Source organism: Fusarium solani (assembly GCF_023522795.1).
Source record: "Fusarium solani strain SB1 chromosome Unknown bctg00000004, whole genome shotgun sequence".
Lineage (NCBI taxonomy): Eukaryota > Fungi > Ascomycota > Sordariomycetes > Hypocreales > Nectriaceae > Fusarium > Fusarium solani.
Genome location: NW_027072152.1, coordinates 2,868,799 through 2,881,051, shown reverse-complemented (window position 1 = coordinate 2,881,051; position 12,253 = coordinate 2,868,799). Strand labels below are relative to the sequence as shown.

The 12,253-nt window shown below is 54.6% G+C and overlaps 2 protein-coding genes across 2 annotated transcripts; both read right to left on the bottom strand.

Annotated features, from left to right (window-relative positions):
• Nucleotides 1-48: 48 nt before the first annotated feature.
• On the bottom strand, nucleotides 49-2,637 carry MRS44_007955 (uncharacterized protein; the record flags this gene model as incomplete). Its single annotated transcript, XM_046270869.2, has 2 exons — nucleotides 49-1,448; nucleotides 1,500-2,637. The coding sequence occupies 2 exons, from the start codon at nucleotides 2,635-2,637 to the stop codon at nucleotides 49-51; spliced, it is 2,538 nt and encodes an 845-aa protein (XP_046134025.1).
• Nucleotides 2,638-8,537: 5,900 nt separating this feature from the next.
• MRS44_007954 (uncharacterized protein) lies at nucleotides 8,538-10,455 on the bottom strand (the record flags this gene model as incomplete). Its single annotated transcript, XM_046269165.2, has 2 exons — nucleotides 8,538-9,808; nucleotides 9,861-10,455. The coding sequence occupies 2 exons, from the start codon at nucleotides 10,453-10,455 to the stop codon at nucleotides 8,538-8,540; spliced, it is 1,866 nt and encodes a 621-aa protein (XP_046134026.1).
• Between the last annotated feature and the right edge of the window lie 1,798 nt (nucleotides 10,456-12,253).

Sequence of the window (12,253 nt, the reverse complement as noted above, 5' to 3'; positions counted from 1 at the left end):
AAAGGAAAGGCCAGAAGGGGTTCCGCCTTTCTTCAGGCAGAACCCCGTCTAGTTAGAAAGATCCAGTGTGGTGCTGTTCGGCTTGTGAGATGGATCGTTAGCTGAGTTCGGCTTCACTGTCTTTCTTCCGGAAACCGTCGCGCTACGGACGCGGGCACTCATCGGAAGGGTGTACTTAACGACACCCTTGACGATGAGGTCAAACTCGTTCTGATAGATTCGTTCCCATCGTCTCGAGCCGCCTGCTGTTCCGTTCAGTGGATATCCCAGCTGCATCTCGCCGGTTGACGACGAGGTGCCTTGGTGAAAGAGAGAGCCCTCAAATGTCAGAGGGCTGTCGAACTCCGTGATCCGTCCCAACAGAACATTGGGTTTGAGGTCGTCGTCGGGGTCAGGGTCGTCCAGTGGTGGATCGTTCACAGGATCATCCCGAGGGAGGATATCTCCTGGGTTATGCGGACGTGTCCACCAATCTGAATCTGTCCCCGTGTACTCTGACTTCGCAAATATTTCCAGGTTTGCGTGGTCGATTGTGACGACAACGATATTAGGGTTGTGCGCCTTGACGGTCAGGTCGAACATCAAGACTTGTTCACTAGTCACCACGTTGTGAATGGCAGTGATTTCGATTCCGGTCATTGGCTGTGAAGTGGCAAACATGAAACCGATGGCACCGGTAATCACCAGCATGAACATCATGGTGAGGACCAGGCATGCCGCGAACCGGTTCAGGTATGACGACCGTCTCGTAAATGTCTGCGACTCGGCCTGTCGCAGATTGTGTGGCCCCCGTCGATTCCGTTGCGAGCGTCCGGATCGTATTGAGCCGATGAGCGGCGTACGCTCGTCGTCTGCCCCAGTCGTATCGTCCATATCATAGCTCGATGACATTTGCATCGCGGAGCGCTTATGACCAAAGTTTCGATTCGAATGGGCATTTCGCGGACTTGGAGGTCCAGATGAGTTGCGAGAATTGGCCCCCGCAAGTTTGGTCCTCGCCGCGTTCGGGAACGGGGACTCATTGTCAAAGAGTGAAGGGTGGCCATTACCGGGTTGACGACCCCAGCGACCAATGTGATGATGGTGCCTTGTCGTGCCTCGTGTCGATCCGCTACCGCCTCCACGGTTGGAGGCTTTGTCTTCATCTCCAACCGTAAGGTTGTCGTTTCCGTTGCTAGTGAAAGTATTGACGAACTTCATCGTCTTTTTAGGTCCATGAACAGGCCCAGGACCCTCCATGATACCGTAGATGGAACGCAGATTTTGACGGTCAGCCTGGCTGGCCATGGAGGTCGCGCTGGGAGTCCGAGAATGAAATCGCCGTCCAGCTCGGTCATTTCCATCTGGAGGGTTAGAATCATAGACAAAGGTTTCCTCCGAGTCCGAGGTATTAGCCTCATCGACAGCGCTCGCAATGGATGCCTCAAAGATATCTGCTTTCGATGAAGCTAAGATTTGTTAGCAGTCACATCCTATCGCATGGCGAGGCGATAGCTCACCATTCCCCGTATTGACAGCGGGTTGCTTGCGCGTCGTCTTCCTCTTCTCCTTCTTGGGCTTAATGGTCTCGGTACTTTGCTTCGTCTTCAGAGTACCGTTGGGACCCTCGCTTTTCGGGCCAGTTGCGAGAGCAACTTGAGGAACACTCGGGACGGTTTCAGTCTCAACCGTCATGCTTTGTGTAGAACCGTCCTGCTTTGCCTTCATCTGCTTCGTCGACATGGCACTAGACTGTCGCGTGATCATGGGCGGAGGGACTGATGTCGTTCTTCTCGGCTCAGTCTTGTTATTACTGGTGTCGCTCCCACTCTCTTGGCCGGTCAAGTTGGCTCGAGCTCGCAAGGTCCGGGCATCGACAAGCGCAGTATCGGAATGGCTCTCAGCACTGGAGAGCTTCTCCTTCAACTTCTCTACGAGAGCTGGGTTGCTGGGAGGATTTGGAGAGTTTGGTAGGCTGACTTCCTGAACCGTTTCCAGAGCCCCTCGGGCCGGGGTCCTGATTCCAGAAGGGAATTGTGATTCCTCCATCTCACTCTCTGACGTGGTCTGGTCCACCGGCTGTGGTGAAGGGCTGGGTCGTTGGACGTTGATAGAAGGCAGGTCGTGTTCACTGCGGCGAGCAGGCATCCCAGGCCTGCTAAACTGGGGAGGAGGCGATCGCAAGCGGGGCGAGACGGGCCATCGCGGGCTATGGCTATCCCTCAGATCCGTATTGAAACCTGGTTTTTGTGGAGTCGGCGCTTGAATCTGCTGCTGGTCTTGCGAGGGGAGGAGTGTGGGGGTTGTTGTTGACGACAAGGAGCGCGCTGGAGCGGCAGAAGTGTAGCTTGGTCGTGTTGGGCGCGAGGGACTCTGGTCGGTCTGGCTGTTCTTGCGGGATCGAGTACCGGGGAGTCGATTTGCTGAGGGGGTCCTTCGTGGACGTCGTGTGGGTGATGAATCCCTGGAGGCGAGAGGCGAAGGGCCAACAGAGTTGTTTGTGGAAGAATGTCTCGAGTTCTGGCTGCCTGTTGTGGTTGTAGTTGTTGATGAGGTAGCAGAAGGATCGGGAGTATTGGAGCGTAGTCTATCGGACAAGTTGGATGCAGTACGGCCGAGGCCGGAGGGGCCGTCAGAAACGGCAGATGACTTGTCCATGATTACGGTAGCCTGCAAGAATGGTGGAGTGAAAGTCGAGGGAGCATAGCATGCCACCGGGGCGGGCCTTAGCAGGGACGATGAATGGCGATGCAGGCTTCAAGATGGATCATCGTGGTTGGCTCGTCGTCATTGGGGGGCGTGGGCGAGATCGAGGGCCTCGAGAGCGCGGGTACGTGGTGAGAAGGGCGCAAGGTAGAGATCCAGACACCTAAACCCAACCTATTCCGGGCGGCAGCTTGCGCAAGTCTGTCGATGAAGGTGGCAGACGACACGAGCGGACGGGCGGGATGGTTGGGTCGACAGAAGGCGAAGACAGGGGGGTGAGAGAAGTTGGCAGTAAAACGGAAGCAGAGCAAGGTTCAACGGTATGCAGGAGGAAGTAGCCCGGTGGTAATGGCGCACCGAAGGCGAGAAAAACGTTGATGATGCAGCGAAGTGGTTTATTGTCGTAGAAAGTGGTGTTTAGGTCAAGTAGAGGTGGTGGTGGTCGGCGGGAGTGACGGTGGGTGTAAACGACGGGTGCCAGTGGAGGTGGGCGTAGTGCTGGAAGAAGTGGGAGAGGTGACGATCTTGATGTACCCGGCCGTACCTATATCCGCCCTACTCGAGGCGTCGGCGCCAGCAGAGGGGGGAAAACTCGACTCGACTTGACGACACTGCAGTGACTGACGCAGCCGGTACGTACTGTCTCGCAGGCTGTAAGAAACAAACGGACGTGCAGCGCAGCGCAGTGCAGAGGGCGTCGGATGAGAGGCGCCCCCAAATATGAGAAACCTGGCACTCCCTGGACCGGGCCTGGAAGAAGGAACCTGAAAAGGAACCAGGAAGGGGCAGATTTGGGCTGGGGTAGAGCAAGGGGATTGGCCAGCCCAACTTAGCGCGAGAGCATGACACAATCTGTCGGGTCGCCTTGGTACGGAGCTGGCATGCCACACGCACACACAAAAGCCCTTGGCTCTAGCTGTGATAACTGCTTGTTGGGTGACTTGACCGCGCGGGTGCGTGTGTGAGTGTGTGAGTGGGTGTGTGTGGATTTGCTGCTGGGGCTGTCAGATTTTTTCTCTCTCTCTCTCTCTTGATGCAAGGACGCGGCTGGCTGGAAGTCGAGCCCTCGTTGACAGAAGAAGAAAAGGGAAAAAAAGAAAGAGGGAAAAGAAAGTCGGAAAGCCACAGGCTACACGGTGAGGGCCAGTGAGGGGACGATACTACAATAATGTCGTAATCATGTTCACACTGATGCACTGTCTAAACTTCTTTTCATCCTTGGCCTGTGGGTGTGGGCTAGACTCTCAACAGCCCAGCCCCATGTTAGTGAAAGGGCTTTTCTCACACGCTCTACTTGGCTCTGGTCTCATTCTCTACACTCTATTGTTTGCTTCAGAGTGAGGAATTGGTTGAGATGGGCTGATAAAGCCCGTCTGTGCTTTTGTGCCTGAACAAGAAGCTGGGCTCGACGTTGCTCAGGTGCTAAAGAAGCCCGTTGAGCCAGCCATTCATTGCGCGTGGTCGCTAGAGCAGCCATACCGCCAAACAGCCCGTGCTTTTCCTTGGAGAGGAAACGGGCAACCGACAGCCGAGAGACATTCCAGGCTAGCTACAGTACATAGACGAGGACCGAGACAATATGGATGTTTGGGGAGAACGAGGCGGGCGAGATTGGCAACTCTCGCTCGCTCGGTTGAGGCACCTAGGCTTATAAGCCGAGCCGGGTCACCGAGATGGGAGGGCTCGATGCTTCTTGCTCTTTATTAGCACGATGAGAAAGACATAGGAGACTAAAATTAAGGATACACCTCCTTCGAGACTCTGATGCCCGAACGTTTTAACAATTCTATGTCGGGGACTTCCCCGTGCTTAGCCCAACAGCAGAGCAAAACATCCGCCATCAACTTGGTTTTGAGCTCAAAATCCGTACTTCCACTGGCCCCTGGAGCCGGTACCTGGCACCGGGTGACGGAGGAAGGGCCACCATCCATCTTCAGAGCCCAGGCCCTTGTTTGGCGGAAAGACCCCCCTGTAACCGGTACCTGATTGCTCCCACACCAAAAAAAAAACAGCTCCCAGATCAAATCATCTCTCGCTTCTTTGTCCAGGAACTCATCACTCAGGACGCGCGGGTCATGAGACTCCTCGTTTGTCCGATAATCCCAATATCCCCTCGCTCGTTCTCGCCCGTCCCGTCAGTTCCCGGTCGCACCAGTTTGTTTGGTGCGCCAAGTCCCGGGTTCATGGCCAGGCGAGAGAAGTCTTCATTCATCGCAGCAGCAGGGGCTTCGCAACCACTTGACTTCGCCGGCAGTCAGGCGGTGGAGGAGATTGCTTTTTCCTCTCGTCTGGCCGTCGCTGCTGGATCCATCAGGCCTCTTCTGGAACGGAATGGCACGCTGTCATGCTTCTTTGTCGGCTTTAGTAATCGGCACCTGAAGACGCGCACCGGGTCCAAGAGGGATGTCCCCGGTGAAGACTTGCTTGCTTGGTAAAAGTATCCAGCGCCACGTTGGCAACGACCTTGAGTGGCCGGGCATGGCTCTCAATGGCTCAAGGCTGGATCATGTGGGCATTGAAATCTGCATCATCTCTCTCGTCTATTCTCCCCGAGTCTTGCCTGCTTGATCATGACCATCCCCCAGAAAAAGAAAATTGCCAGCCGGATCGACAGATGCTGCCCAGCAACTTGCGCGTCATGGACTCGTGGGAGCCTTGGAATCACTACGTAGATGGATGATGCGCCCACGAAGATCCCATGGCAATGTCCCCGAGAGCCGGCCCTCCCGCGGGAACGCTCCCCTGGCGCCGTCCCAACAGTCCGTTCCCCTCTAGCACCAAGGCCGCCATTGACAGGCTGCCCGGAAACAAGAACGAATGGTCCGGAAAACGCTCCTACATGGCACTTGTCCGCCCCAAGTCAGGGACAGGACTTGGGTCAAAAATACATGCGGGCTACAGCCTCACCGGCTCCGTGGTAACGGCACCGCAGGTACACCTTGGGTATTCTCGTCATGGCCCCGTGACCTCCCTTCTGACCGCACATTGTGATTCTTCTGGCTCTCCTCTCCTCTAGGGCCCGGGGAACTGAGCGCCCTGCCCGGGTCCACAGGCACAGGCACGGGCACCTGAATGAGCGAGACGCTGACGACCCTTGCTGATACAGTCCGGCGGACTTTTCCACTCAGAGAGCCTGGGGCCGAAACGGCCGACCATGTTTCCCCAGGGAGATGTTCTATGCAAGATATAGTGCTGCCGCTCCCGATGCCACGAGGCTGGGCGCTGGTCGAGACGAGACGATAGCGCTTTTGTGCCAGTCTAACTGGGCGTTCTTGTCATATCCTGTCTTAACACTAAGCCCTGTTGACTCGGGGTCAAGGCTCAACAATAGACTCGCTCCTAGAGAGAAACGAAAACGAATCTTGGGCAGATACCTTGAGCACTTACCGGGGACCGAGCGGAGCCTTGTCTCCTGTGCTGTCAGTCATCCCCCTTCATCCAACTCTCATCTCTCAGATCCAAGCACGGTTCACCTGGAACTACCCTGGATGCTGCTCTGCTCATGAGTGAACCTCGGTCTCATCTGCTTTTCATCCCACCCCCTGGCGACCACAGATTGTGATGCGGTATCATACCATGCCTTTATTTCATGCTCCAATCCATGTCGCTGTTCCCTTCTATCCGTCTTGTTCTCGAAGAGGAGGGGTTCCCGCCCCTCCACGAACTCCCGCTCTCCCGTCCGAGACTTGGGCGTGACCTGATTCGGATGCCAGATTCGGCCTCCGTCAACCCTGGATTCACCAGGCTGTCACGTACCTCGACGTATCAGTAGACGTGACGATGGCCAGGGGCCTGCACACAGCAGCGACAAAGTGCAACTGCCATGGTGAAAAGGCCTCAGCCCTCTTGAGGTCACAGCCCTTCACGCTGTGCTCGGCCTCTCACAGCCCGACACGAATGTGCCCTCCCCACCATCGGCCGCGCGTGTGGCGCCCGTTCAACAGCATATGAGGTAGCACCCCAAGCCACTGCTGGCGGACGTGATCACAGGCAGAGCAGAGATAAGATTACGGGGTAGGTGATCAATTTACGTGAGGGAGAGGCAGACTTGGAAGAATTGGACGTGAGCCCCCTCGTCTCGGCCGCTTCCACTTCGCAGCAGGCTGTGTAACACAAGACATGGCAGGGTTCATGTGAGACGGCTGGAGGATGTGATCCGGGGAGTGACATAATCTCGATTACAGCCGTTTGAGTCTACATCCGCAGCGCATCCCTCACAGCCACAACCGCGTCAACCTGGCTTTTAAGTGACGGCGTCAGCTTGAACCAATCTCATCTGTAGAGAACAAACTATTCTAGCACTACCGCCGACACTACAGTCTCTCGCTACTTAGTTTCCAAGTCGGGGCATTCATTCATTCACTGCTGGCTTCTCTAGCCTGTACACGTAGGTATTGTTGTTGTAGTGCTTTATCTTTAGCTCCCGTCAGCTCTGACAGCGAATAGCAACTTTATACATACATACACCAATCCAAACAAGCCAACGAGATGGACGAGGCAGAGGATCGGGTCAAGGACGAATCGCATGACACGTGCATGCTGATTCTGCGAGTACTTAGCCTGGGGTGCCTAGGAAACCCTTCATGACGCAACCCGAGCATGCGTCCCTGTAATCACCAACACCTCTGCACATGAGAAACACATATTGTCTTGGATCTTATTGTATGACGATAGTGACTCTCCCTCTCATATCAACCATCCCACTCTTTCACCCCCAAGGAGAAAAAACGCCCAAACCCCACGCGCCCATCCATCCCCCCCCAAAAGAGGCTTCTGACACGCCGGACCTATCGCCTCCTCGGGTTCCTGCGCGGATCATCAGGCCGGGCTGAGCTGTCAGACGTGAAAAAACCCGTCACGCCCAAGTCTCTTTTTTCCCCTGCCGGGCCACTTGTCCGTCGCTGCTTGGGGGTGTGTCTACCTATGCGGGCAGCGCAGGTGGTGGTTTGCGAATAGGCGCCTTACACATCACAGTCTATGGAGTGATTTTTTTTTCTACTCCAATCCTGCTAGGGTATTGACGTGGACTCTGCCTAGCATCGTAGCACCCATTTTCGTAGGCTATTGATTTTGTACAGCATGCGCAAAGGGTCCCTTCCAGTGGGCTGAGAGAAATGCGTGACTCTTGTTGGTCCCTTGGCTTGGGGGTCGTGACAGGAGGACGATATCGGCTGCTAGGGCTAGTGCAGCACAAAGTCCCATGTGCAGAAAATCGTCATCGGCCACGGGATTTCTATCACGTCCCTAGTGATATCATACGGAGGAGTAGTTTCAGTTGACTGTGAGTTGCTGGACTTGATACAGGTCTCATCAACTCGTGATAGCTTCATTAACGCTTCGTAATATGCCGTCACTGTAGTCTTGACGTTGACAACTCGGTTGATTAACTGCCTCGAGTTGCGCAACCGTAGCAACTCTGCTTCATCTTGCAAAACTCCAGACGTGGCTTGCACAGACTCGGCGATAAAAACTATAGAGAGGCATCATTCAATATTCAACTATAACTACGGAGCATGAGTGTCATTCCCCAACCATCACGCCTCATCACAACCAGCCAGCCAGCAACCATATATCTCTACAGGGGCATCATCAATGCTATCTCTATCCCAAGGACAACCAAAGACGTTACCCAAAAAAAACACCGCCCATCTCAAAAGTGCATAACGAGACAGTGTCGATAGAGCCTGCGATAATCCATGAACCCAACGCCGCTATATCTAATGACGTAAATCGTACATGTCCAGTCATCAGTCCCTATGGATGCCCCGTGAATGTATATATCCAACCCGTCACGCCCATTCAAGCCAGCAACTCGCTCCTCATCATCATTACCTCCGGGTTCGACTTATCTCCTATTCAGGAATTGGGTTGCTGGATGGAGCCTGGGGCTCATCCTTCTTGGCGCCCCAGGAGAACGGAGAGTACCAGCTCGACCTCTTATTCTCCTTGACGGCCTCCTGGTTCTCCTGGACGAGTCGCAGTGGTCGTGGCTTGCCTCCCGCAAAAGACGTCGTGTGCCTATCAGAGTGGGATCGGGGAGGCGACTGCGAAGAAGCCGTAGACATGTCTCCAGATTCTCCGCTCAAGCTCGACGTCTCACTCCTCATGCCGGGGAAGTTTCCAGAAGTGGCCACAGAGGTTCCGCTAGGTATACGAGCGGCCGCATTAGGGTTGCCTGAGATGTTGGGCGGCGAGAAGAAAGTCTGCGAGTGTCTCGGTGTGCCCAGGGGTGGAGAGACGGGGCCGTCTGGTCCTCTATACATCTGGCTGACAAGACTGGCCGCCCCCGTGAACTGGTCGCTCTGAGGTCGTGATCTCCTCGTGCTCGTTGATCGCGTCAGTCCGATAGGGATGCTAGGAGCCTTGTCAGGGTCGGTGTGATTCGAGGTGGTTGAAGGTGACATGACCGAGATAGGTCTTGGTCTCGTCTTCGTAGGGCCAACAGCCATGGACTTGGCCCGTTGTAGCAGATTGGGCGGAAACTGCTGTCTGTCCGATGGCGTAGGCGGTAGAGGTAGGTCCTTGTTGGTATCCGGGAGGATCTTCAGATCGCTAGACTGGTCCAGAATAGACTCAAAGTCCTGATGCTGAAGAAGGCGCTCAATAATCTTGTTAATATATAGTGTAAGGGCCTTGTTCTGCTCCTTCATGGACTTGAGCTCGTTCTCTAGGCGTCGGTCGTTCTCGTGTCGTTCATGGGCTTCGGCCTCGCTAGCTGATGAGAGCTCATCAGCAAGGCTGGACCCTCCAGTCTTGCCCTCGAGAGCATTCAGTGCCTCCTGGTTAGAGTTAGAGCCCATATAACTAAAGTCATTCTGACCGAAGTCGCCCTTGAGAGTCCGCTCCTGAAGAAGAAGCTGGTAACTCTCGTTGTCTTCCATAAGTCGAGCATTAGCCATGCGAGCTTCCATGAGCAGACGCTCGACCTCGTGCAACCTGCCGCCGCCCTGGTTCTCTGACTCGACGAGCTTAATCTGAGCCTCTGCAAGCTCCAGACGTAGAGACTCAATCAGCTTATCCTTCTGGAGGATGAGCTTGGAGCTGCTCCGTGAGTCACTTCGTTGTATGGAGGATGGTGGGGCAAAGCTGCCACTGTCGAGAGAGGGGGATGAACTGGCTGTATCTGAAATGTGTTAGCATCATGATATCAAACGAGGCAAGTCTCGTATGCGTACGTTGTCTCGATGGGCGGTTCTCTTCGGGCGTACTGTTCCGTTGGGCTAGGCTGTCCTTGAGCCTCTGTATCATGGCTTGCATCTCCTCCTCTCGATTCGACATGTCTTCCTTCTCCTTAAGGATGGAACTGCGCTCTGCCTCGTAGATAGACTCCATCTCTCGCATCTGGCGAGTCATTTCTCGCTTCTCGTTCTTCAACGTCTCGATCTGTTCTTCAAACTCGTGGGCCTTTTCCTCCAGCTTGGCCGATTCTTTGACCGACTCATCGAGCTTCGACTGCAGAACCTCGGCCTGGCGGTGATATTGAAGTGACTGCTTCTCCTCCTTCTCTAGACGCTTCTGCAGATCCTCTAGAGCAGCAGCGGCTTCGGCACGGGCATCAGCTTCGGCGTTGCTGAGCCCTGTGTCCCTCCGAGCGGCAGCGGCACGGGCAGAGACAGGTGTTCCGGTTCGTAGCGATCGAGTCCGCGCATGGCCACTGGTAGGGGTCGACGCCCTGGAGTTGGAGCGAGATAGAGATGGGGAAGGGCTCGAGTCGGCGTGGGACACCCGACCGACACCGCCAGCCGGGGGCTTCTTGGTAACGGCAGACATGTCGCGATAACGAGCGTCACTGTGACAAACGCTCTGGACGTAGAATAAAGAGAAGAGCAGGTGCTATGCTCAGAAACAAATGGTGCGCGGGCAACCAAGTCAAAAGATAAGTAAATATGTTGATTATGTTCGAGACTGTGCGGCTTGCGGCTTGCTGCACGTCGCCCAAGTGACCTGGAACACAAATACTCAACAGAGCGGAGGGCGAAATAGGAGTGCCCGAAGGTGGGAGCCTCTAGCTGCGCCTCAAATTGGGTAGCCCGGGGTAGGGGTAGGGGTAGCGTGTGGCGCTGGAGCGTCCAGAAGCCGAGTTATAATTATTCTGGGGCTGTCAAGCCTCAGTTATTATTGAAACAAGCTCCACTAACCAGAGCCAAAAGGAAATGGATGCGTCCAGTCGAGTCGAGGTGATGCCGAAGATGGAGGTGACGGGAGAGAGCGGGTACAGTACGTGTCCTCGGAATGCGGCTGCGCAGTTGCCACGGCAGTCAGTGATTGCTCAAGAACAAGGCGCTGCTGTCGAGTGTCAGAGATGATACAGTCTGTAAGGAGGCTACACAAGGCATGGCAGTGTTTATGAGTTGCATTCAACATGGATGGCATCCTCTATGATGGACACTGCAGGGTCCGTCCGTCACGGTATTTCCGCTGCAACTCATACTGTAGCAGCTAATCACTCTTGCGCGGCCTGCAACACGTCCAATACTCCGTGGTGAAACGTGCCATTTGCTCTTTGTCTTCCACGACTGCGGAGGTTCCCGCCCAGACGTAGCACCGTTCCTAGCTTCCCCCTTTGATCGCCCACCCTCGGACTCATTGGCCAGGGCAACAAGAAGCTCTGTCTGTGTTTCTCCCGCAAATTGACATGGTCAAGGCTTGATCCATGCGTCGCGTGCATGACCTCTGTTTTGGTGCCTCTAATCAAGAGACTGGAAATTACCATGAAAGGATCTTGATGCTGGGCGGGGATGTTGATGCCTGTGTTTGGAAGCTGCTTGATCGACTTCATTTCGCAAGGAGCTTCTACCCGTTAGAAGCAGCCACTCCGAGATTTATGACGAATCGATTATATGTACTGAGGGGAAAGGGAGTCTGACCTTCGCGGCTGACTACACAAAGGGTTCTTGTTGCTGATACAGTGCTGTAACTTGAATATGGCCAGATTATCAACCACTCGTAACTGTACTCGAAACCCTGCTCGTCGCGCTTCAGCTACAAGTTTAATGCGCAGGAGCTTGGAGCAACTTGACAATGCCATGGTGAGCGTTGTGAGAAGATGGCCATCACTACCGGGCGTCGGCAATGTCTAATTTGCCAGAATCCCTTGCAACCAACTGGCCGTCAAGGATATCCATGCCATCGTTGTATCACAGAAACTGACCAGCTTGTATCATAATGTCCAGGCAGACATAATACCACAGCTGGTGACGAGCAATGACATGCAGCCAAGAGAGATGAACGAACAGATCGGAAACATGATGCTAACCCTGTCTACCATCAAGTGCCCGTGCTGGGTCCCTAGGGGTCATAGGCACAAGCAACATACCACACCACATTTCACTTGGCACTCAGCATATTCGACACAAGACACGGACAGGCACAGAGACAACTAATGGCGGGGAACAACGGTCATGAGCTTTATTTTTTCATTTGACTTGGACCGGCAATCGATGCCAAGCCCAGCTGAAGCCCAAGACACATAGGTCGAGGGGAGAACCTCCACGCCTTCGCGGCGGGCATGCTCTCGCTGAAAGTCGTCGCTTTTTCATCACATTGATTGGTATATCCTCAAATGCCC